Source organism: Dromaius novaehollandiae, chromosome 34 (assembly GCF_036370855.1).
Source record: "Dromaius novaehollandiae isolate bDroNov1 chromosome 34, bDroNov1.hap1, whole genome shotgun sequence".
In the NCBI taxonomy this organism is placed as follows: domain Eukaryota; kingdom Metazoa; phylum Chordata; class Aves; order Casuariiformes; family Dromaiidae; genus Dromaius; species Dromaius novaehollandiae.
In genome coordinates this window covers 1,361,159-1,381,265 of record NC_088133.1, presented here as the reverse complement: position 1 = coordinate 1,381,265, position 20,107 = coordinate 1,361,159, and the positions used below count along the sequence as shown (strand labels likewise).

Below are 20,107 nucleotides of genomic sequence, written 5' to 3'. Positions count from 1 at the left end.
TGCTTGTGCCCCCCCGCCGCTGCCAGCACCCTGGGCCCCCCCCCAGCACCTGCCCCCCCCCCCAGCACCCCGGGACCCCCCCCGTGCCTGTAGGCCTTGTCCGAGTCGAAGTCCATGCCGCTGCCGAAGCCCATGAGGGACATGAAGGGGTCACTCTGCACCGGGGGGGGGATATAGGGTGAGGGGGGCCAGCAGCATCTGCCCCCCCCATGGCCCCCCCAGCCTCAGTTGCCCCCAATGCCCCCCCCAGCCTCAATTGCCCCCCCGATGCCCCCTCACCTGCCCCCTAATGCCCCCCCCCGGCCTCAACCGCCCCCAATGCCCCCAATCTGCCCCCCAATGCCCCCCCCACCCTCAACCGCCCCCCCGATGCCTCCAATCGCCCCCCCCGATGCCCCCCCCCGGCTCAACCGCCCCCCGATGCCCCCAGTTTGCCCCCCCAATGCCCCCCCCAGCCTCAACCACCCCTGATGCCCCCAATCTGCCCCCCAATGCCCCCCCCGGCCTCAATCGCCCCCCAATGCCTCCAATCTGCCCCCCCGATGCCCCCCCCGGCTCAACCGCCCCCCGATGCCCCCAGTTTGCCCCCCCAATGCCCCCCCCGGCTCAACCGCCCCCCGATGCCCCCAATCTGCCCCCCCTCACCTGCCCCGTCTTCTCCTTGTTGATGAGGAGCCGGGGGGTGCTGCTGGGGACCCTGCGGTGGCAGAGAGGGGAGCGGTCGGGGGGGGGGGCACGGGGACGTTTTGGGGGGGGCGGGGGGGGCCGGGGGGGCGCGGACCTGCCGACGAGGGAGGCGAAGGGCTGCACCTGCAGCGAGGTGCCCATGACGAGGAGCAGATCGACCTTCTGGAAGTCCTGCCGCGGGGGGGGGGGGGGACGCGTGGCAGCGAGGCCGCCGGCGGCCCCCCCCGGCGCCCCCCCCTCGGCCCCCCCGGCGCCACTCACCGACTGCAGCAGGGTGAAGAAGCGCGAGGGCAGGCTCTCGCCGAAGAAGACGATGTCTGGGAGGAAGAGCGGCAGCGCTGGGGGGGTGGGGGGGGTGGCGGCCCCCCCGGTGGCGCAGGGGAGGGGGGCGTGGACCCCCCGCCCCGGGCGCCCACCTCCCTCCCGCTCACCTGGTTTCACCAAGCTCTGACACTTCTCACATTTGGGGATCAGAGACGAGAAAATCCGCTCTGGAAAACAGGGGGGGCAGAGGTCAGCGGCGGGTTTGGGGGGGCTGTTTTGGGGGGGGGGGGACAGAGGGAAACGAAGGGAAAACGGAAGAAAAAAAGGTTTTTATTAAGATCCTGCAGCGAAAAAAGGAGCAGAGTGAGCTGCAGGGCCCGGACGATCCCCGTCTCCGGCCCCGGAGGACCCCTCCCCGCGCTCAGGGACAACCCGGGGGGGCCGCGGGGCCGGGGGGGCCCCCCCGCGGGTACCTTTCATCCAGTCGAGGCTGTACTGCTGGCGGCAGGAGGAGCGGAGGCAGTGGGAGGTGAAGAAGGTGCCGTGGGCCTCCACCAGCTCGTCCGGCTCCAGCCCGGCCACGCGCTCCAGCGTGTCGATGTTCTGCGGAGCGCGTGGCTCAGCGCCGGCCCTGTCCCCTCCGCGGGGGACACCGGGGGCCGTCCCCCCCCCGGGAAGGGCCGGCGGTCCGTACCTGGGTGTAGCAGCGCAGCAGCAGGCCCTTCTCCTTGAGCAGCCGCATGAAGTAGTGACACACCGTGGGCTGGAAAAGAGCGCGCGGCCGGATGCCGCGTCACCCACGCGCGTTTTTTGGCGGTGGGGGGAGAAACCCCCCCATGCCTCAAGACTTGGGGGGCTGCGGGGAACCCAGACACCACAGCAAAGCCCAAAAAGGGCCCAGGCAAGAGCAGAACGCAAAAATACCCCTTAAAAGCTGCGAAAAACCCCAATATCCGCGGTTTTAAGTCCTAACTAGCTACGGTCCGGCGTTACCTTGAACTGCCCCGGGTAGAGCTCCTTGGCGAGGGCGAAGAAGGGCTCCGGGTGTTGCTGCGGGGGAAGACGCCGGTCTCAGGGCTGCCGGAGGCCCCCCCTTTCCCCCCCCTGCGCTGGGGGCCCCCCGGTACCTTGAAGAAGTTGATCTCGAAGATGGCCTCGGGGTAGGGGAGGTTGTAGCTCTGCAGGTTGGCGTAAAGGCCGGTGCCGGGCGAGCGGAAATCGGGGATCCCCGCGGCTGCGGGCGCAGAGGCGGCGCGTCAGGGCCCGCGGGGACCCGAGCGGGCCGAGCGCTTTCTAGCCCCCCCTCAGCGCTTTCCCCTTCCCCATTTCTACCCTCTGTGTGCCCAGACGGTGCCGGTGAGGCACGGAAAGGGCCTAGCAGAGCGTTTTACGCCAGTTCTGCCCCAAAACCAGCTGCATTTCAGCACAGAGGAGCAAAAAGAGACCACAGAGGGCCAGGAGCAGCCAAACCTGGCGGGAGCCGGCCCCCGCGGAAGGAACCTGCTGTACTCACACGTCGAAATCCCGGCTCCCACCATACACACGACGTTCCGACCTGCGCAGGGGGAAACGAGGGCTTAGAAACGCCTTCCCTTGATGTAGGGAGAGCCGAAACGGTGCCAAAGCCACCCAAAAGTCTCCGGAAAGCCCGAAGGTCGCCAGCCAGGGCCGGCTGCAGGCGTCCCGGAGCGACGGGGCCGGCTTACACTTCTCGCTCTGCATGAAGCGGCTCACTCCCTCCAGCGTCAACTCGTCCAGCACCTTCTCCGGCTTCTCGCCGCCCAGCCCCAGGGTCCGGGAGAGGAGATTTCGCAGGAACTCCACTGCGCAAAGGGAAGAGCGTCGGGTCACGGTGCAGGACGCAAGGCTCTACCGAACGCCCCGAATCCAGAATATCAGGGTCTCATCGTGGATTTTTTAATGAAATAGCAAGAAATCCCCCTGTGTAAACGGGTCTCGCACCTCCAAAGGGCGCTGAGACCGGAGGTGCCTGCTCTGTGTCGTGATTGGGGTGACAGCACAGCCGTCACCCTATTTCCCTATTTAAAAACATATAATTTGGGGCAGAAACGAGTGAAACGTCCCCCTGGAAACAGCCCAAGCAAACAGGGCGCAGACGGGCAGCACGACCGAGCACTGAGGAACCAGACGCCCCCGGTAACGGCGGCTACCGGAGCCCGCGCCGGCGGACCTACTTTCGGACTCGCCCGAAGCGCCGGCGTCAGAGTCGGCGTCGGAATCGGAGGCCTGGAAGAGACGGGGCTGGGTCAGCCGGCGGTGAGCGTTAACGGCCTTCGTTAGGGCTAATTGCGGGGGCCGCCAGGCTGCGGGGAGGGTGACACCGGCGGGGGGGGGTCTCCGTCCCCCACCGAGCACGAGGGGCAGCGACGGCCTCGGGGTTTGGGGGGGGACCGTCCCCGGGGCTCGGTCGCACCGGGATGGGGGATCGGGACCCCCCGGGGACACCCGGGACCCCCCCGTCGGGGATGGGGCGCGCCCGGGACCGCTCCCCCCGGGGTCAGGACGTGCCAGGGACCGGGGCCCCCCTGGGGGGAAGACCGGCCGAGGCCCACCGGGGACGGGACCCAACCGGGCCCAGTGACACCCACCGGCGACTCGGCGCCCGGCTCGGCCTCGACCCCGCGGGCACCGGGAGCTGGAGGAGGAGAAGGAAGGAGTCAGCGGGCAGCGGGGAGCCGCACCGGGCCCTCAGGCCCCGCGCCCCCGCTCCGCGCTCGTTACCGTCCTGCTCGGCCATGGGCGCGGGGCTGCTCCCCCCCGCGACGCTCCAGCCAGACCCCCCCTCCGCGGCCCGACCGGGCGCTTCCCAGCGTGCACCGCGGGACGTCGCCCCTCCTCCCGGCGTGCCCCGCGCCACGGGACGGCGCGCAGAGGCGAGGCGGAGCCACACTTCCCGGCCTGCCCCGCGGGGCGCCGCCCCTCCTCCCGGCGTGCCCCGCGCCGCGGGACGGAGCTGAGAGGGTCTGGCGCGGCCACACTTCCCAGCATGCTTTGCGCCGCCTGGCAGGGCCGGGAGAGGGACCACGCTTCCCGGCATGCCCCGCGCCGCGCTCACCCCTCTCGCAGTACCATATATCCCAGCATGCCCTGCGCTCAGCGCTAATATCATACTACAGCTGCTCCCGGCGTGCCCTGCGCCCGCCCCGGAGTTCCCGGCAGGCTCTGCGGCACCTTTCCTCCCCTCTCCCGGAAGCGAGCGGGCGGACTACGCTTCCCAGCATGCCCCGCGCGCGGCCGCCATTGCCCGGGCCCGGCGGGGATTTCCCGGTCACGGCGGGCGGCCGGGGGGGGTCGGGGCGCCATGGCGGCCCGGGCCTGAGGCGCGGCCGGTAGCGTGGCGGCCCCCGACATGGCGGCCGTGGAGCCGGCGGCGCCCGGCGAGCCCAAGCGGCCCGAGGGCGACGACTGGTGCGACAGCGGCCTGGGCTCGCTGGGCGAGGGGCAGCTGGGGCCGCTGCCCGCCGCCAGCCCCGGCCCCGCCAGCCCCGGCCCCGAGCGCCCGGACTCGGCGCTGGGCCACGTCACGGCCGCCGTGGGCGCCGTGCACCTCGCCGACCCCCCCGAGGAGCCGCCGTCGCCCGCCGCCGTCGACGCCGAGGCCGAGGCCTGGCTCCACCACGTCCTCGGCTTCCTCACCGAGGACGGCGACACGTGAGTGCCGGCGCGGGGGGGGCGGGGTGCCCGGGGGGGGGACACCGGGATACCCTTGGCGGGGGGGCAAACCGGGCCCAGCCCGGTCCTGGCGCGGGGGGGGGGTGGGATAGGCACCTGCTGACGGGGAGGGGCAGGACCCAAACATGCCTTTGGGGGGGGAGGGGGGAGACCGGGACCCCTCAGTTTTGGGGAGGGGGGGGCACAAGATGGGAACCCCATGAATTCGGATAGGGGGGTGTGACTGCCCCCCCCCCCCCCAGATCGGGATGGTGGTGGTGGGGAACAAGCCTGAGACCCCACAGATTGGAGTGGGGGGGTGCAAGACTGGGACCCCCCCATATCTTAAGGTAGGGGGGACCTAGGCTTGCCCTAGCTTGGGGGGGGGGTTCCAAACCAGGACACACTTCTATTTTGGGGGATGGGGGGGGCCCCCTTACCCCAGGGGGAGGCAGGGAGCCCCCCCTTTAGGGATATGGTAGAGGGACCCCCCCCACCTAGGTCCCTTCAGGTCCCCCCCCGTGCGCACTTTGTCCCCCCTTCACACCCCCCAGCTCTGCTCTTGCCCCGTCCCACCTGCAAGATGCCCCTGCTGGGGGGGGGGGGCAGCTGGATACACCCCCCCCAATGTGGGGGGGTCTCACAGGGCCCCCCCGAGGCAGGGGGGGCCTCTGGCTGAGCCCGCCCCCCCCACAGTGCCCTGCACTTGGCCGTGATCCACGAGCACGAGGCCTTCCTGGACTCCATCCTGCAGTACGCCGGCGGCACCGAGTACCTCGACCTGCAGAACGACCTGGGGCAGGTTAGAAACGGGGGGGGGACACCGCAAAGGTGGGGGGGGACACCAAGACGAGGCCCCGCTGAGGGTGTCCCCCCCCCCCCCGCGGCAGACGGCCCTGCACATCGCCGTGATCCTGGGCCTGGCGGGCTTCGTGCGCAAGCTGCGGGCGGCCGGCGCGGGGCTCTGCGTGCAGGAGCGGGGCGGCCACACGCCGCTGCACCTGGCCTGCCGCGAGGGCCGCCGCGCCTGCGCCCAGGGCCTGCTGCCCGCCCGGCGGCCCCCCGAGGAGGAGGAGGAGGAGGAGGAGGACGGGGAGGAAGCACGCGCCCAGCTCGACAGCCTCAACTACGACGGTAGGGCCGGGCCGGGGGGCGGCGGCGGCGGCGGAGCGGCGGCGGCGGTGACGCGGTGGCGGCTGTCGCGCAGGTTACACGCCGCTGCACGTGGCCGTGCTGCGCAAGGACCCGGCCATGGTGGAGCTGCTGCTGGCTGCCGGCGCCGACCTCAACAAGGCGGTGAGCGCCGGGGGGGCCCGAAAATGTGCTGGGGGGGCTTAAAAAATCGGGGGGGGGGCATAAAAAGCAGGGGGGGGGTCGCAGGCTGAGCTGTCCCGTCGCAGGAGCCGAGCTGCGGCCGCAGCCCGCTGCACCCGGCGGTGGTGGTGGAGCCACCCGAGATGGTGGAGCTGCTGCTGGGCACCGGGGGGGGGTCCCAAAGCCCGGGGGGGGGTCCCAAAGCCCGGGGGGGTCGCAGGCTGAGCCCCCCCGCCGTGGCAGGAGCCCAGCTGCGGCCGCAGCCCGCTGCACTTGGCGGTGGAGGCGCAGAGCGCGGAGCTGGTGCAGCTGCTGCTGGGTGCAGGGAGGATCCCAAAGCCCCGTGGGGGGGTCCCAAAGCTCGGGGGGGCTCCCAAAGCCCGGGGGGGTCGCAGGCTGAGCCCCCCCGCCGTGGCAGCAGCCCAGCTGCGGCCGCAGCCCGCTGCACCCGGCGGTGGAGGCGCAGAGCGCGGAGGTGGTGCAGCTGCTGCTGGGTGCTGGGGGGGTCCCAAAGCCCGGGGGGGGGTCCCAAAACCCGGGGGGGGCTCCCAAAGCCCGGGGGGGTCGCAGGCTGAGCCCCCCCGCCGTGGCAGGAGCCCAGCTGCGGCCGCAGCCCGCTGCACCCAGCGGTGGAGGTGCAGAGCACCGAGGTGGTGCAGCTGCTGCTGGGTGCAGGGGGGGTCCCAAAGCCCGGGGGGGGGGTCCCAAAGGCCCGGGGGGGGCTCCCAAAGCCCCGGGGGGGTCGCAGGCTGAGCCCCCCCGCCGTGGCAGGAGCCCAGCTGCGGCCGCAGCCCGCTGCACTTGGCGGTGGAGGCGCAGAGCGCGGAGGTGGTGCAGCTGCTGCTGGGTGCTGGGGGGGTCCCAAAGCCCGGGGGGGGTTCCCAAAACCCAGGGGGGGTCTCAAAGCCCGGGGGGGTCGCAGGCTGAGCCCCCCCGCCGTGGCAGGAGCCCAGCTGCGGCCGCAGCCCGCTGCACTTGGCGGTGGAGGCACAGAGCGCGGAGGTGGTGCAGCTGCTGCTGGGTGCAGGGAGGGTCCCAAAGCCCTGGGGGGGGGTCCCAAAGCCCTGGGGGGGGGTCCCAAAGCCGGGAGGGGGGTCCCAAAGCCCGGGGGGGTCGCAGGCTGAGCCCCCCCGCCATGGCAGGAGCCCAGCTGTGGCCACAGCCCGCTGCACCCGGCGGTGGAGGCGCAGAGCGCGGAGGTGGTGCAGCTGCTGCTGGGTGCTGGGGGGGTCCCAAAACCCGGGGGGGGGTCCCAAAGCCCGGGGGGGTCGCAGGCTGAGCCCCCCCGCCGTGGCAGGAGCCCAGCTGCGGCCGCAGCCCGCTGCACTTGGCGGTGGAGGCGCAGAGCGCGGAGGTGGTGCAGCTGCTGCTGGGTGCTGGGGGGGTCCCAAAACCCGGGGGGGGGTCCCAAAGCCCGGGGGGGTCGCAGGCTGAGCCCCCCCGCCGTGGCAGGAGCCCAGCTGCGGCCGCAGCCCGCTGCACTTGGCGGTGGAGGCGCAGAGCGCGGAGGTGGTGCAGCTGCTGCTGGGTGCTGGGGGGGTCCCAAAGCCCGGGGGGGGGGTCCCAAAGCCCGGGGGGGTCGCAGGCTGAGCCCCCCCGCCGTGGCAGGAGCCCAGCTGCGGCCGCAGCCCGCTGCATGCAGAGGTGGTGCAGCTGCTGCTGGGTGCAGGGAGGATCCCAAAGCCCCGGGGGGGGGGGTCCCAAAGCTCGGGGGGGCTCCCAAAGCCCGGGGGGGTCGCAGGCTGAGCCCCCCCGCCGTGGCAGGAGCCCAGCTGCGGCCGCAGCCCGCTGCACTTGGCGGTGGAGGCGCAGAGCGCGGAGGTGGTGCAGCTGCTGCTGGGTGCAGGGAGGGTCCCAAAGCCCGGGGGGGGGGTTCCCAAAGCTCGGGGGGGCTCCCAAAGCCCGGGGGGGTCGCAGGCTGAGCCCCCCCGCCGTGGCAGGAGCCCAGCTGCGGCCGCAGCCCGCTGCACTTGGCGGTGGAGGCGCAGAGCGCGGAGGTGGTGCAGCTGCTGCTGGGCGCCGGGGCCGACCCGGCCGCCCGGGCCTACGGGGGCCACACGCCGCTCTCCAGCGCCCGGCACCGGCCCTGCGGCCGCATCCCCCAGCTGCTGCGCGACGCCGGCGCCCCGGAGCCGCCCGCCGACTCCGACGACGGCTCCGACAGCGGCTCCAGCGACGTAAGTGACCCCCAAACCCCCCCCCTTCTCCGGTTTCCCCCCCAAAATCCCGGGGGGGGGCACAAATCCCCCCCCCCGGCGGCGTTTGCGGGCGCTCAGCGCGCTTCCCCGCAGGAGGAGGAATACGACGACATCGTCATCAACAGCGGCCTCTACACGGACTGACGGGGCCCCCCCCCCGTGCCCCCCCCTCCCTTCCGCCGCTTCCCACTATTTATCCGGGGGCTCCGGGAGCCGGCGGCTGGATTTGGCCGGAGCCGCCGCTGTTTTCCGCCCCCCCTTGCTGCCGCTGTTGTTGTCCCCCCCCCCGCCACCGTTTTAGCGTAGAGGATTTATATCGGTTGTTGTAAAATAAACAGGGGGTTTGGCCAGGGCTTGGCCCCCCCCGCGGCCCCCCCGGCCCCAAAATGTGACCTTGCCAAGCCGATTTGCTCTGGGGGGGGGGGGGGGGTCCTCTGGTGGCTGCTATGGGGTTGTGCCATGCGCTTGGTGCCGGGGGGGGGATTTAGGGTCCCCCCCGCGGGGGCCATTGAGGAGTCTCTGCCTCTTCTGGGGGGGGGAATCTCTGAGCTGGGGGGCACATAGGGGATTTCCCCCCCACATGGGGGGGGCAGTGAGGGGGTGGTGACATGGGGGGGACAAGAGACAGTGGGGGGGGGAATTGGGGACACCCTGGGGGGGATTGGGGACACCCCAGGGGGGAAAAAGAGCTGGGGGGGGCAACAGGGGCAGGAGGGAGGACTTAGACCCCCGGGGGGGGACAGAAACCCCCCAGGTAACAGAGCTGGGGGGGCTGGGGGGGGGCAGGATGAGGCCCTGAGGAGGTGCAGGGGCTGTGTGGGGGCAGGATTGGGCCCTGGGGGGGGGGGGGGAATCTGGAGGGGCAGGATCAGGTTTTGGGGGGGTCTGGGGGGGGTCAGAGTGCCCCCCCCCCCAAAACAACTCATGTGGGGGGGACAACGGAGGCAGTGTTTATTGCAGGGGCTCGTTAGCAGCGTACAGGCCGGATCCAGAGTGGCCGTGTCCCCCCCCTCCGGTGTCCCCGCGTCCCCTCGGCGTCCCTATGTCCCCTCGGCGGCGGGGGGGCCACACGGGGGGGGCTCAGAGGGCGTCGTCGCGGGGGCCCCCGGGCTGGTTGGGCCCCACGTAGCGCAGCAGCGGGGCGGGGGGCCGGGCCAGCACCGCGCTGCCCACCAGGGGCTGCAGGGCCGGGGGCACGCGGACGCGGCCGTCCTGGGCGGGGGGAGAGGCAGGTGAGACCCCCCCGCTGCTGCCGGGGTGCCCCCCCGCCGTGTTCCCCCCCCCCCGGCCCCAAACGCACCGGCAGCTGGTTGCACTCGAGCAGGGCGATGAGCATCCGGGGGACGGCGCAGGCCGTGCCGTTCACCTGCGGGGGGGCCATGAGCTGGGGGGGGGAATCTGCCCCCCCCGGGGAGGATCCAGCTCCCCCCAGGGTAGATTTGCCCCCCCTGGGGTGGGATTTGCCCCCCATGGGGTGGGATCTGCCCCCCTCCCAGTTTGATCCAGCTCCTCCAGAGTGAATTTGTCCCCCTAAGTATGGATCTGTCCCCCCCCCCAGGGTGGATTTGCCCCCCCCCCCCCCGGGGTGGATCTGCTCCCCCAGGGGTGGATTTGCCCCCCCAGGAGGATCCATCTCCCCCAGGGTGGATTTGCCCCCCATGGGGTGGGATCGCCCCCCCCCCATGGGGTGGGATCTGCCCCCCCAGGAGGATCCATCTCCCCCCAGGGTGGATTTGCCCCCCCCCAGGAGTGGGATTGCCCCCCCCCAGGGGTGGCTCTGCCCCCCCTGGGATGGATTTGCCCCCCCATGGGGTGGGATCTGCCTCCCTGAGAGCAGATCTATCCCCCTGGGGGGGGTCTGTGCCCCCCAGGCTGCATTTTCCCGGCGGGGGGGGGACGGGCCCTGCCCCGGGGGGGCCCTGCCGCGCCGCCGCCCCCACCGTGTGCGCGTGCCGCAGCCGCCCGGCCCCGTCGCTGTACATGATGTTCAGGCGGCGGCTCTGGAAGTCGGTGCAGTTGGAGGCGCTGGAGATCTGCGGGGGGGGGAGCGGGATGGGGACACCCCGGATGTGGGGACACCCTGGACGTGGGGACACCCTGACCCCAACCATGGGGACACCCCTGACACCGCCAGTCCCAACCATGGGGACACCCCGGCTACGGGGACACCCCGGCCAGGGGGACACCCTGACCTCAACCATGGGGACACCCCTGACACCGCCAGTCCCAACCATGGGGACACCCCGGCTACGGGGACACCCCGGACAGGGGGACACCCTGACACCCCCAGTCCCAACCATGGGGACACCCCGGCTACGGGGACACCCCAGACACCCCCAGTCACAACCACGGGGACACTCCGGACGTGGGGACACCCTGATCCCAACCATGGGGACACCCCTGACACCCCCAGTCCCAACCATGGGGACACCCCGGCTATGGGGACACCCCAGACACCCCCAGTCACAACCACGGGGACACTCTGGACGTGGGGACACCCTGACCCCCCCCGACACCCCCAATCCCAACCATGGGGACACCCCAACCGTGGGGACACCCTGACCCCAACCACAGGGACATCGTGGCCATGGGGACACCTTGACCCCAATCATGAGGACACCCCGGCCACGGGGACACCCCTGACACCCCCCAGTCCTGCCACAGGGACACCCCAGCCATGGGGACACCCCAGCTGTGGGGACATCCTGGCCCTGGGGACACCCTGACCCCAATCCTGGGGACACCTTAGCTGCAGGGACCCCCCCAATCCCAACCACAGGGACACCCCAGCCATGGGGACACCCCTGACCCCAATCTTGGGGACACCTTGGCTGCGGGGACCCCCCCAATCCCAACCACGGGGACACCCCGGCCATGGGGACACCCTGACCCCAACCCCAGGACACCCCGGACCCCGACCAGTCCCCAGTCCGCACCCATGGGGACACCTCCATGGCCGGGGCTGTCCCCAGAGCGGGGGATTTCTCCCCAAACCGACCCCAAAACGGGGCAATTCACCCCGTAGGGACCCCAAAACAGGGGGATTTGCCCCCAAATGCCTGTAGAGACCCCAAAATGGGGCAATTTGCCCCCAGATGCCCATGGAGACCCCAAAATGGGGGGATTCACCCCGTGGAGACCCCCAAAATGGGGCAATTTGCCCCCAGATGACCATAGAGACCCCCCATGGGGCAATTTGCTCCTAGATGCCCCTGGAGACCCCAAAATGGGGGGATTTGCCCCCAGATGACCATGGAAACCGCCAAATGGGGTAATTCATGCCGTGGAGACCCCAAAACAGGGGGATTTGCCCCCAGATGCCCATAGAGACCCCAAAATGGGGGGATCTGCCCCCAGATGCCCCTGGAGACCCCAAAACAGGGGGATTTGCCCCTAGACATTCAGACAGACCCCAAAATGGGGCAATTCACCCCTTAGAGACCCCAAAATGGGGCAATTTGCCCCCAGACGCCCCTGGAGACCCCCAAAAACAGGGGGATTCGCCCCGGGGCGGCCGCTCCCACCTCGCCGAACTTGCCCCGTCCGGGCATCCAGGCCTCGATGTCGAACTTGCGGTAGGCGGGAAGCCCCAGCTCCTGCGTGGGCATGTCGAGGACGCTGCGGGCAGCGGGGCCGTGAGCGGGGGACACCGGGGGGACACCGAGGGGACACCGGTGGGGGGGGACAAGGGGGGGGGACACGGCGCTCACCGGTAGTGCAGCCCCAGCTCGGAGAACATCTCCTTCTGCAGGGCGAGGAACTCGGCCAGCAGCGCGTCGCTCTCGGTCCCGCTCTCGGCCGCCGTCACGCCGAACATCTCCACCTGCGGCCGCGGGGCCCCCAGCTCGCTGCCGCCCCCCCCCCCGCCTGGACGCCTGGGCCCCCTCGGCCCGGACGCCTGGGCCCCCGCCGTACCTTGGTGAACTGGTGGACGCGGTAGAGCCCCCAGGGCTCGCGGCCCGTGTCCGTCTCGGTGCGGTAGCAGGTGCTGGAGCAGACGATCCTGCGGGGACGAGCGCGGGCCGGTCTCGGGGGGGGGCACCCGGACGCCTGGGCCCCCTGTGCCCCCCCCCCACCCCACCATGGCGGCGGTGTCCCTACCTGACGGGCATGTCCTCCAGGCGCACGGCGTGGTCCATGAAGTAGCCTGGGGGGGGGGGCAGCGCCGTGGGGCTGGGGGTGCCATGGGGGCCCCCCCCAGCCTCGGGGCCCCCCCGGGACCCCCCCGGGCTCACCTGCGATGCCCACCTCGGCGGTGCCGGCCAGGCACAGGTCTTCGAACCGGGCCGGGTCGATGTTGTAGACGGGCGAGGGGGAGGCGTCGGGCTGCATGCCGCAGCCTTCCTGCGGGCGGGCGGCGCACGGGGCTCGCACGGGGATCGCACGGGGCTTGCACGAGGACGGGGCTCACATGGGGCTCGCACGAGGATGGGGCTCGCACGAGGACGTGGCTCGCACGAGGCTCGCACGAGGATGGGGCTTGCATGAGGACGGGGCTCACATGGGGCTTGCACAAGGATGGGGCTCACACGAGGACGGGGCTCGCACGGGGCTCGCACGAGGATGGGGCTTGCACGAGGATGGGGCTCACACGGGGCTCGCACGAGGACGGGGCTTGCACGAGGATGGGGCTTGCACGAGGACAGGGCTCACACGGGGCTCGCATGAGGATGGGGCTCGCACGAGGACGGGGCTTGCACGAGGCTCGCACAAGGATGGGGTTCGCATGGGGTTGGCACGAGGATGGGGCTCGCATGAGGACGGGGCTCGCACGAGGATGGGGCTCACACGGGGCTCGCACGAGGATGGGGCTTGCACGAGGACGGGGCTCGCACGAGGCTCGCACGAGGATGGGGCTCGCATGGGGCTCGCACAAGGATGGGGCTTGCACGAGGACGGGGCTCACACGAGGACGGGGCTCACACGGGGCTCGCACGAGGACGGGGCTTGCATGGGGCTCGCACAAGGATGGGGCTCGCACAAGGACGGGGCTCGCACGAGGACGGGGCTTGCACGAGGCTCGCACAAGGATGGGGTTCGCATGGGGTTGGCACGAGGATGGGGCTCGCATGAGGACGGGGCTCGCACGAGGACGGGGCTCGCACGAGGACGGGGCTTGCATGGGGCTTGCACGAGGATGGGGCTTGCACGAGGATGGGGCTTGCACGAGGACGGGGCTCACATGGGGCTCGCACGAGGATGGGGCTTGCACGAGGACAGGGCTCGCACGAGGATGGGGCTCACACGGGGCTCGCACGAGGATGGGGCTTGCACGAGGATGGGGCTCGCACGAGGCTCGCACGAGGACGGGGCTTGCACGAGGACAGGGCTTGCACGAGGATGGGGCTCACACGGGGCTCGCACGAGGACGGGGCTCACATGCGGCTCGCACAAGGATGGGGCTTGCACGAGGACGGGGCTCGCACGAGGACGGGGCTCGCATGGGGCTTGCACGAGGATGGGGCTTGCACGAGGATGGGGCTCACATGGGGCTCGCATGAGGATGGGGCTTGCACGAGGACAGGGCTCGCACGAGGATGGGGCTCACATGGGGCTCGCACGAGGATGGGGCTCGCACGAGGACGGGGCTCGCACGAGGACGGGGCTTGCACGAGGACGGGGCTCACACGGGGCTCGCACGAGGACGGGGCTTGCACGAGGACTGGGCTTGCACGAGGCCGGGGCTCGCACGAGGCTCGCACGAGGCCGGGGCTCGCACGAGGCCGGGGCTCGCACGAGGCTCGCACAAGGATGGGGCTTGCACGAGGACGGGGATCACACGAGGACGGGGCTCGCACGGGGCTCGCACAAGGACGGGGCTCGCACGAGGCTCGCACAAGGATGGGGTTCGCATGGGGTTGGCACGAGGATGGGGCTCGCACGAGGACGGGGCTCGCACGAGGACGGGGCTCGCACGGGGCTCGCACGAGGACGGGGCTTGCACGAGGACGGGGCTCGCACGAGGATGGGGCTTGCACGAGGACGGGGCTCGCACGAGGACGGGGCTCGCACGGGGCTCGCACAAGGATGGGGCTTGCACGAGGACGGGGCTTGCATGAGGCTCGCACGAGGATGGGGCTTGCATGAGGACGGGGCTCACATGGGGCTCGCACAAGGATGGGGCTCACACGAGGACGGGGCTCGCACGGGGCTCGCACGAGGATGGGGCTCGCACGAGGACGGGGCTTGTGTGAGGATGGAGCTCGCACGAGGACAGGGCTTGCACGAGGCTTGCACAAGCATGGGGTTCACATGGGGCTCACACAAGGACGGGGCTTGCATGAGGACGGGGCTCACATGGGGCTCGCACGAGGACAGGGCTCGCACGAGGACGGGGCTCGCATGAGGATGCCATAAGAACAGGGTTTGCATGAGGCTCGCACGAGGATGGGGCTCGCACGAGGATGGGGCTTGCAGGAGGACGGGGCTCGCACGAGGACAGGGCTCGCACGAGGATGGGGCTTGCAGGAGGACGGGGCTCGCACGAGGATGCCATAAGAACAGGGTTTGCATGAGGCTCGCACGAGGATGGGGCCTGCACGAGGCCAGGGCTTGCACAAGGCTCACACAAGCGCAGGGCTTGCACGAGGATGGGGCTTGCACGAGGCTCACATGAACACAGGGCTCGCACAAGGCTTGCACGAGGACGGGGCTCGCACGAGGACGGGGCTCGCACGAGGCTCACACAAGCACGGGGCTCGCACGAGGACGGGGCTCGCACGAGGACGGGGCTCGCACGAGGACAACGCTCGCCCGCGGCCGGGCGCCGCACTTACAAACACGGCGCCGCGCAGCAGGTCGGGGACGGTCATGGCGACGAAGCCCTGCGGGGAGAAACACCGCCGCGCGCTGAGCCCGGGCGCGCTCATGACACCCCCCTGCTGTGAGCCCAGGCGTCTGGGCCCCCCCTGTTCCCCCCCCCGGCGCGGCGTTACCTTCTGCAGCAGCTTGCGGAGGGCGAAGTGCACGAGGGCGTGCTGCAGCAGCGCCCCGGCCCCGCGCAGGTAGTACGAGCGGTGCCCGGACACGGCCGAGAGGCGCCTGCGGGCACGGGGGGGTTTTGGGGGGGGCCAGGCTGCGGGCGGCATGCCGCACACGCGTGTGGCCCCTGCACACGCGTGTGCTGTGTATGTGCATCTCACACGTGCAAGCATGTGCTTGGGTGCACACGTGTGCGTGTGCTCTGTGCAGATGCGTGTGCACACGTGTGCCCCATGCACACGGACACGTGTGGGTGCATGCGTGTTTGCTGTGTGCACACGTGTGCCTCATGCACGTGGACACGTGTCAGTGCATGCGTGTTTGCTGTGCACACATGTACGTCGTGCACACACACGCATGTGGCTCCACACGTGACCCACGTGCACACACGGATCCTGTGCACAGACACACGTGTGGGTGCACACGTGTCCCACGTGCACCTCGTGCATACACGCGTGTGGCTGCACACGTGACCCACGCGGACCCCACACACAGACACACGCGTGGGTGCACGTGTGTCCCACATGCACCTCGTGAACATACGTGTGTGGCTGCACACACGTGACCCGCGTGCACACGTGGACCCCACACAGACACACGTATGGGTGCACACGTGTCCCACATGGACCTCATGCACACACACGCGTGTGGCTGCACACACGTGACCTGCGTGCACAGGTGGACCCCTTGCACAGACACACGTGGGTGCACACGTGTCCCACGGACACCCATGTCATTGCACACGCGTGTCCTGTGCACGCACGCGTGTCCGCCCCCCTGAACCCACCTCCTTTCCGTGACGCGCAGGGGGGTGGAAATCGCCCCGGGGGGGTGACACAAGTCCCACCCCCCTCCCTGGGGCTGCCGGGTGTCGAGCGGGGCCCGGACGCCTGGGCCCCGGCCCTGCCCCGGACGCCTGGGCCCCGGCGGGTGCTCACCGCTGGCGGATGATGTCCAGCCCCTCGCCGAGCTCCAGGTGCCCCTTGGGCTTGAAGTCGAACTCTGCGGGGACGAGGAGGGGGGTTCGGAGCCTTCCTCGCCCCGCGGACCTTCCTCTTCCTCCCCCCAAGGACTCCTCCTCTTCCTCCCCCCTTGAGCCTTCCTCACCCCGGGGACCTTCCTCCTCCTCCTCTTCCTCCTCCCTTGAGCCTTCCTTGCCTCTGGGGATCTTCATCCCCTGGAGTCTTCCTCACCCCCAGGGAAACCTCTTCCTCCTCCTCATGTCCCCCCCTCCAACCTTCCTCATCCCCCAGGATCCCTCCTCCTCCTCTTCCTCTCCCCCGCCATCTTGAGCCTTCCTCACCCCTGGGGATCCTCCTCTGCCAGAGTCTTCCTCAACCCCAGGGGATCCTGCTCCTCCCCCTCCCCCCTCTCTCAAGCCTTCCTCACCACTAAGGGTCCCTACTCCTCCTCAGCACCCGCCTTGAGCCTTCCTCACCCCTGAGGGATCCTCTTCCTCTTCGTTCCCCCCCAGGGCCTTCCTCATCCCTGAGGAATCTTCCTCCTCCTCGCCCCCCGAGCCTTCCTCACCCCTGAGGGATCCTCCTCCCATTCGTCATCCCCCCCAGAGCCTTCCTTGCCCCCAAGGGATCCTCCTCCTCCTCCTCTTCACCCTCTCCCTTGAGCCTTCCTCACTCCTGAGGGATCCTCCTCCTCTTTGTCCCCCCCCCCAGAGCCTTCCTCACCCCTGAGGAACCCTCCTCCTCCTCATCCCCCCACCAGAGCCTTCCTTGCCCCCAAGGGACCCTCCTCCTCCTCTTCGTCCCCCCCCAGAGCCTTCCTTGCCCCCAAGGGACCCTCCTCCTCCTCTTCATCCCCCCCCCAGAGCCTTCCTCACTCCGGGGCTCCCCCCTCCTTCCCCCGCTCCGACACCCCCCCCAATCCCAGCTCACCGCAGGGGAAACCGAGGCACGGCACCCATATCCCCCCCCCCAAAAGAAGGGCCCAGGCGTCCGGGCGCCGCCGCCTACCCGGCTTCTCTCCCACCACCTCCAGCACGCGGGCCTGGCTCTGGTCGCCGAGGGGCTGGGGGTGTCCGCGGGGTGTTAGTGGGCGCCAGTGGGTGCCCCCCACCCTGGGGTGCCCCCCCCCCCCCCACCCCGCTCACCGCGGCCGGGTGGCTCCGGTTGGGCAGGCGCAGGGCGGCGAGGAAGAGGCGACGCTCGAGGGCGGCGGCGGCGGGCAGCAACTCGCGCAGGCGCAGCCGCAGCCGCCGGCCCCGCGCCCGCAACGCCGCGACCTCGGGCAGCTGCCGGCACAGCGGGTGCTGGGGGGGGCGGCGGCGGCGGGGTGGTGTCCCCCCCCCCCCGCTGCCTCCGCCACCGCTGCCCCCGGGGGGCCCAGGCGTCCGGGCGCTGCCCCCGCCCCCGCTGTGCTTACCGCCTCCGCTGACTCCTTGGCGTGGGCTGCCTGCGGGGAGGAGGGTGGTGTGGGCACGGGGGGGAAGTGAGAGGGGACACGGGGGACAAGGGGACACGAGGGGGGACAGGGGGGCCGCGAGGGGGACAAGGGGACATGAGGGGGGCCACAAGGGGATGTGGGGCCGCGAGGGGGGGCATGAGAGGGGACATGGGGGACGGGGGGACACGAGGGGGACACAAGTGGGGCCACAGGAGGACGTGGGGCCGCAAGGGGGGACATGAGAGGGGACACGGGGGACATGAGGAAAGACATGGGGGCTGCAAGGGGGGACACGGGGGGGACACAGGGGACATGAGAGGGGCATGGGGTGACATGGGGACACGAGGGGGCCATGGGGGGCTGTGTGGACACGACAGGGGGACAAAGGGGACGCGAGGGGGACATGGGATGGGCATGGGGGCCACGAGAGGGGACATGAGAAGGGACACGGGGGACACAGGGACATGAGAGGCGCATGGGGGATGTGAGGACATGACAGGGGACATGGGGGGGACACAGGGGACATGAGAGGGGCATGGGGTGACATGGGGACATGAGGGGGCCATGGGGGGTTGTGGGGACACCACGGGGGGACGAAGGGGACGCGAGGGGGGACATGGGATGGGCATGGGGGCCACGAGAGGGGACATGAGAGGGGACACGGGGGACACAGGGACATGAGAGGCGCATGGGGGATGTGAGGACATGACAGGGGACACGGGGGGGACACAGGGGACATGAGAGGGGCATGGGGTGACATGGGGACATGAGGGGGCCATGGGGGGTTGTGGGGACACCACGGGGGGATGAAGGGGATGCGAGGGGGGGACATGGGATGGGCATGGGGGCCACGAGAGGGGACATGAGAGGGGACACGGGGGACACAGGGACATGAGGGGGGATATGGGAGCCGCGAGGGGGGACATGGGGCACACGGGAACGCAAGGGGGACAGGGAGGCCATGAGGGGGGACGGGGGGACGTGGAGACATGAGGGGAGCGTGGGGGGACACAGGGGGACACGTGTGGGTCCCAGGGGGATGGGAAGGCTCCTGGGGGTCCTGGGGGGGGGGGGGACACCGGGGGGGGGACACCGGGGGTCCCGGCTCACCAGCAGCTCCTTGACGCGCAGGGCCACCTGCTCCTTCTCGGCCTCCAGGCGGGCGATGGCCTCCTCCGCCTCCCCCAGGCGGGCCCAGGTGTCCAGCTGGGGGCGGGGCCGGGGATGGGGGCGGGGCCATGCACAGGCCACACCCACTGCCTGAGGCCCCGCCCCATCCAGGAACCCCACCCCTGTTCCTCTAGACCCCACCCCTTCCCTTCAGGCCCCACCCTCTCTGCAAGCATCACCCAATCCCCAGAGCCCCAGTAAGCCCCGCCTCTTCCGGCCTCCACCCTGCCCATAAGCCCCGCCCCTGCCCCTTAGGCCCTATTGACAGGCCCCGCCCCCTCCCTTCCACCCTGCCCCAAGCCCCGCCCCCTCCCTAGAGCCCCTCAACAAGTCCCGCCCCCTCCCTTTGGCTGCCTCTCCTTAGGCTCCGCCCCATCCACAAGCCCCGCCTCCCTTTCCATGTGCCCCAAGCCCCTCCCCAACAGGCCCCGCCCCTTCCCTCCACTATGGACAAGCCCCGCCCCCACTGACCCCACCCACCCCAAAGCCACTCCCACTGCACCAGCCCCGCCCACTCTCCAGTCACACCACCCCTCTGACCCCGCCTCCCACTCCGACCCCGCCCCTGGCCCCGCCCCCGCCTGGCATGGCCCCGCCCACCCCAGGCCACTCCCCCCGTTCCAGCCCCGCCCCTGCCCCCCCAGCCACTGCCCCCGCTCCGGCCCCGCCCCCGGCGCGGCCCGGCCCCGCCCCGCTCACGACGTCACGCAGGTCGCCCGGCCCCAGCGGGCCCTTGCGCTGCTCCAGGTCCCGCGCGGCCTCCTCGGCGCGCGCCGCCAGCGCCGCCAGGTCCAGCTGCGGCCGCCCGATGATGCCCTCGCGCACGTGCTCGTACAGCCGGCTCCGCCCCGCCGGCCCCGCCCCGCCCCCGGCCCCGCCCCCTGCTCCGGCTCCGCTCTCCGTCCCGGTCCCGGCTCCGGTCCCCGCCGCGCGGCACCCGCGCGCCGCCGCCGCCACCGCCCTCCGCGCCGCCGCCAGCGCCCTGGGCGCCGCCATCTTGGCCGCCGGCGCGGAAGTGCCCCGCGCCGCGTGCCGGAAGGGGCGTGGCGCGGCACGGCCACGCCCCCCGCCGTGCCAGGACCGCCCTGGCCACGCCCCATTGGCCACTCCCCATTGGCCACGCCCCCTGACCAGGGCGCGCCGGCACCCACCGCTTCCCCACCCACCGCTACCCCCCGACACCCAAAATGGCACCCACGACCCTCCCCCCGGTACCCAGAACCACCCCCCCGGCACCCAAAACGGCACCCACGGCCCTCCCCCAGGTCCCAGCACTGCCCCCCACCCCCCTGGTACCTGGCACCACCCCCCAGGACTCAAACGGCACCTACAACACCCCCCCCCAGCACCCAGTGCCACCCTGCACCCCCAGAACAGCACCCACCACATCCCCCAGCACCCATCGCCACCCCCCGGCACCC

At 71.4% G+C, this 20,107-nt stretch overlaps 3 protein-coding genes across 5 annotated transcripts in view; 1 reads left to right on the top strand and 2 right to left on the bottom strand.

The window, feature by feature from the left end:
- The window catches only part of SIRT2 (sirtuin 2), a 4,091-nt gene extending 271 nt beyond the window's left edge, over nucleotides 1-3,820 (bottom strand). Inside the window, exons 1-14 of the mRNA XM_064502973.1 lie at nucleotides 3,694-3,820; nucleotides 3,561-3,607; nucleotides 3,147-3,198; nucleotides 2,658-2,774; nucleotides 2,465-2,506; nucleotides 2,079-2,185; nucleotides 1,945-2,001; nucleotides 1,646-1,714; nucleotides 1,425-1,554; nucleotides 1,119-1,178; nucleotides 949-1,004; nucleotides 782-858; nucleotides 646-697; nucleotides 50-155 (exon numbers count right to left, since the gene is read on the bottom strand). Of these exons, the coding sequence (XP_064359043.1) occupies nucleotides 50-155; nucleotides 646-697; nucleotides 782-858; nucleotides 949-1,004; nucleotides 1,119-1,178; nucleotides 1,425-1,554; nucleotides 1,646-1,714; nucleotides 1,945-2,001; nucleotides 2,079-2,185; nucleotides 2,465-2,506; nucleotides 2,658-2,774; nucleotides 3,147-3,198; nucleotides 3,561-3,607; nucleotides 3,694-3,709 (988 nt within the window). The 5' untranslated portion in view covers nucleotides 3,710-3,820. The remainder of the gene's footprint in view (nucleotides 1-49; nucleotides 156-645; nucleotides 698-781; nucleotides 859-948; nucleotides 1,005-1,118; nucleotides 1,179-1,424; nucleotides 1,555-1,645; nucleotides 1,715-1,944; nucleotides 2,002-2,078; nucleotides 2,186-2,464; nucleotides 2,507-2,657; nucleotides 2,775-3,146; nucleotides 3,199-3,560; nucleotides 3,608-3,693) is intronic.
- A 301-nt stretch (nucleotides 3,821-4,121) lies between these two features.
- On the top strand, nucleotides 4,122-8,527 carry NFKBIB (NFKB inhibitor beta). 2 transcript variants are annotated; one of them, XM_064502937.1, is made up of 6 exons: nucleotides 4,130-4,623; nucleotides 5,320-5,425; nucleotides 5,514-5,757; nucleotides 5,831-5,919; nucleotides 7,878-8,114; nucleotides 8,229-8,527. In XM_064502937.1, the coding sequence occupies exons 1-6, from the start codon at nucleotides 4,322-4,324 to the stop codon at nucleotides 8,277-8,279; spliced, it is 1,029 nt and encodes a 342-aa protein (XP_064359007.1). In that variant the 5' UTR covers nucleotides 4,130-4,321; the 3' UTR covers nucleotides 8,280-8,527. The 2 variants fall into 2 exon arrangements, with proteins under 2 accessions (XP_064359009.1, XP_064359007.1); XM_064502939.1 differs by lacking the exons at nucleotides 7,878-8,114; nucleotides 8,229-8,527 and adding an exon at nucleotides 6,709-6,935 and having other exon boundaries at nucleotides 4,122-4,623.
- Nucleotides 8,528-9,064: 537 nt separating this feature from the next.
- SARS2 (seryl-tRNA synthetase 2, mitochondrial) lies at nucleotides 9,065-19,728 on the bottom strand. 2 transcript variants are annotated; one of them, XM_064502997.1, is made up of 16 exons: nucleotides 19,386-19,728; nucleotides 18,627-18,722; nucleotides 17,496-17,525; nucleotides 17,224-17,382; nucleotides 17,087-17,141; nucleotides 16,055-16,118; nucleotides 15,071-15,176; nucleotides 14,912-14,959; nucleotides 12,371-12,479; nucleotides 12,237-12,282; nucleotides 12,051-12,138; nucleotides 11,846-11,958; nucleotides 11,660-11,753; nucleotides 10,076-10,168; nucleotides 9,436-9,501; nucleotides 9,065-9,347 (listed from the first exon to the last, which is right to left on the bottom strand). In XM_064502997.1, exons 1-16 carry the CDS (start codon nucleotides 19,680-19,682, stop codon nucleotides 9,216-9,218), a joined length of 1,596 nt encoding a protein of 531 aa, XP_064359067.1. In that variant the 5' UTR covers nucleotides 19,683-19,728; the 3' UTR covers nucleotides 9,065-9,215. The 2 variants fall into 2 exon arrangements, with proteins under 2 accessions (XP_064359067.1, XP_064359068.1); XM_064502998.1 differs by having other exon boundaries at nucleotides 17,224-17,364; nucleotides 19,386-19,727.
- Between the last annotated feature and the right edge of the window lie 379 nt (nucleotides 19,729-20,107).

Excerpts from the sequence above, each read along its gene's own strand:
- NFKBIB (XM_064502937.1), top strand. The coding sequence starts at position 4,322 with ATGGCGGCCGTGGAGCCGGCGGCGCCCGGCGAGCCCAAGCGGCCCGAG. Across the intron at positions 5,758-5,830 it reads CGACAGCCTCAACTACGACG|GTTACACGCCGCTGCACGTG; the intron begins GTAGGGCCGGGC and ends GCTGTCGCGCAG. Across the intron at positions 8,115-8,228 it reads CCGACAGCGGCTCCAGCGAC|GAGGAGGAATACGACGACAT; the intron begins GTAAGTGACCCC and ends GCTTCCCCGCAG.
- SARS2 (XM_064502997.1), bottom strand. The coding sequence starts at position 19,682 with ATGGCGGCGCCCAGGGCGCTGGCGGCGGCGCGGAGGGCGGTGGCGGCG. Across the intron at positions 18,723-19,385 it reads CGGGCGACCTGCGTGACGTC|CTGGACACCTGGGCCCGCCT; the intron begins GTGAGCGGGGCG and ends CCCCGCCCCCAG. Across the intron at positions 10,169-11,659 it reads GACGGGGCAAGTTCGGCGAG|ATCTCCAGCGCCTCCAACTG; the intron begins GTGGGAGCGGCC and ends CCCCCCCCGCAG.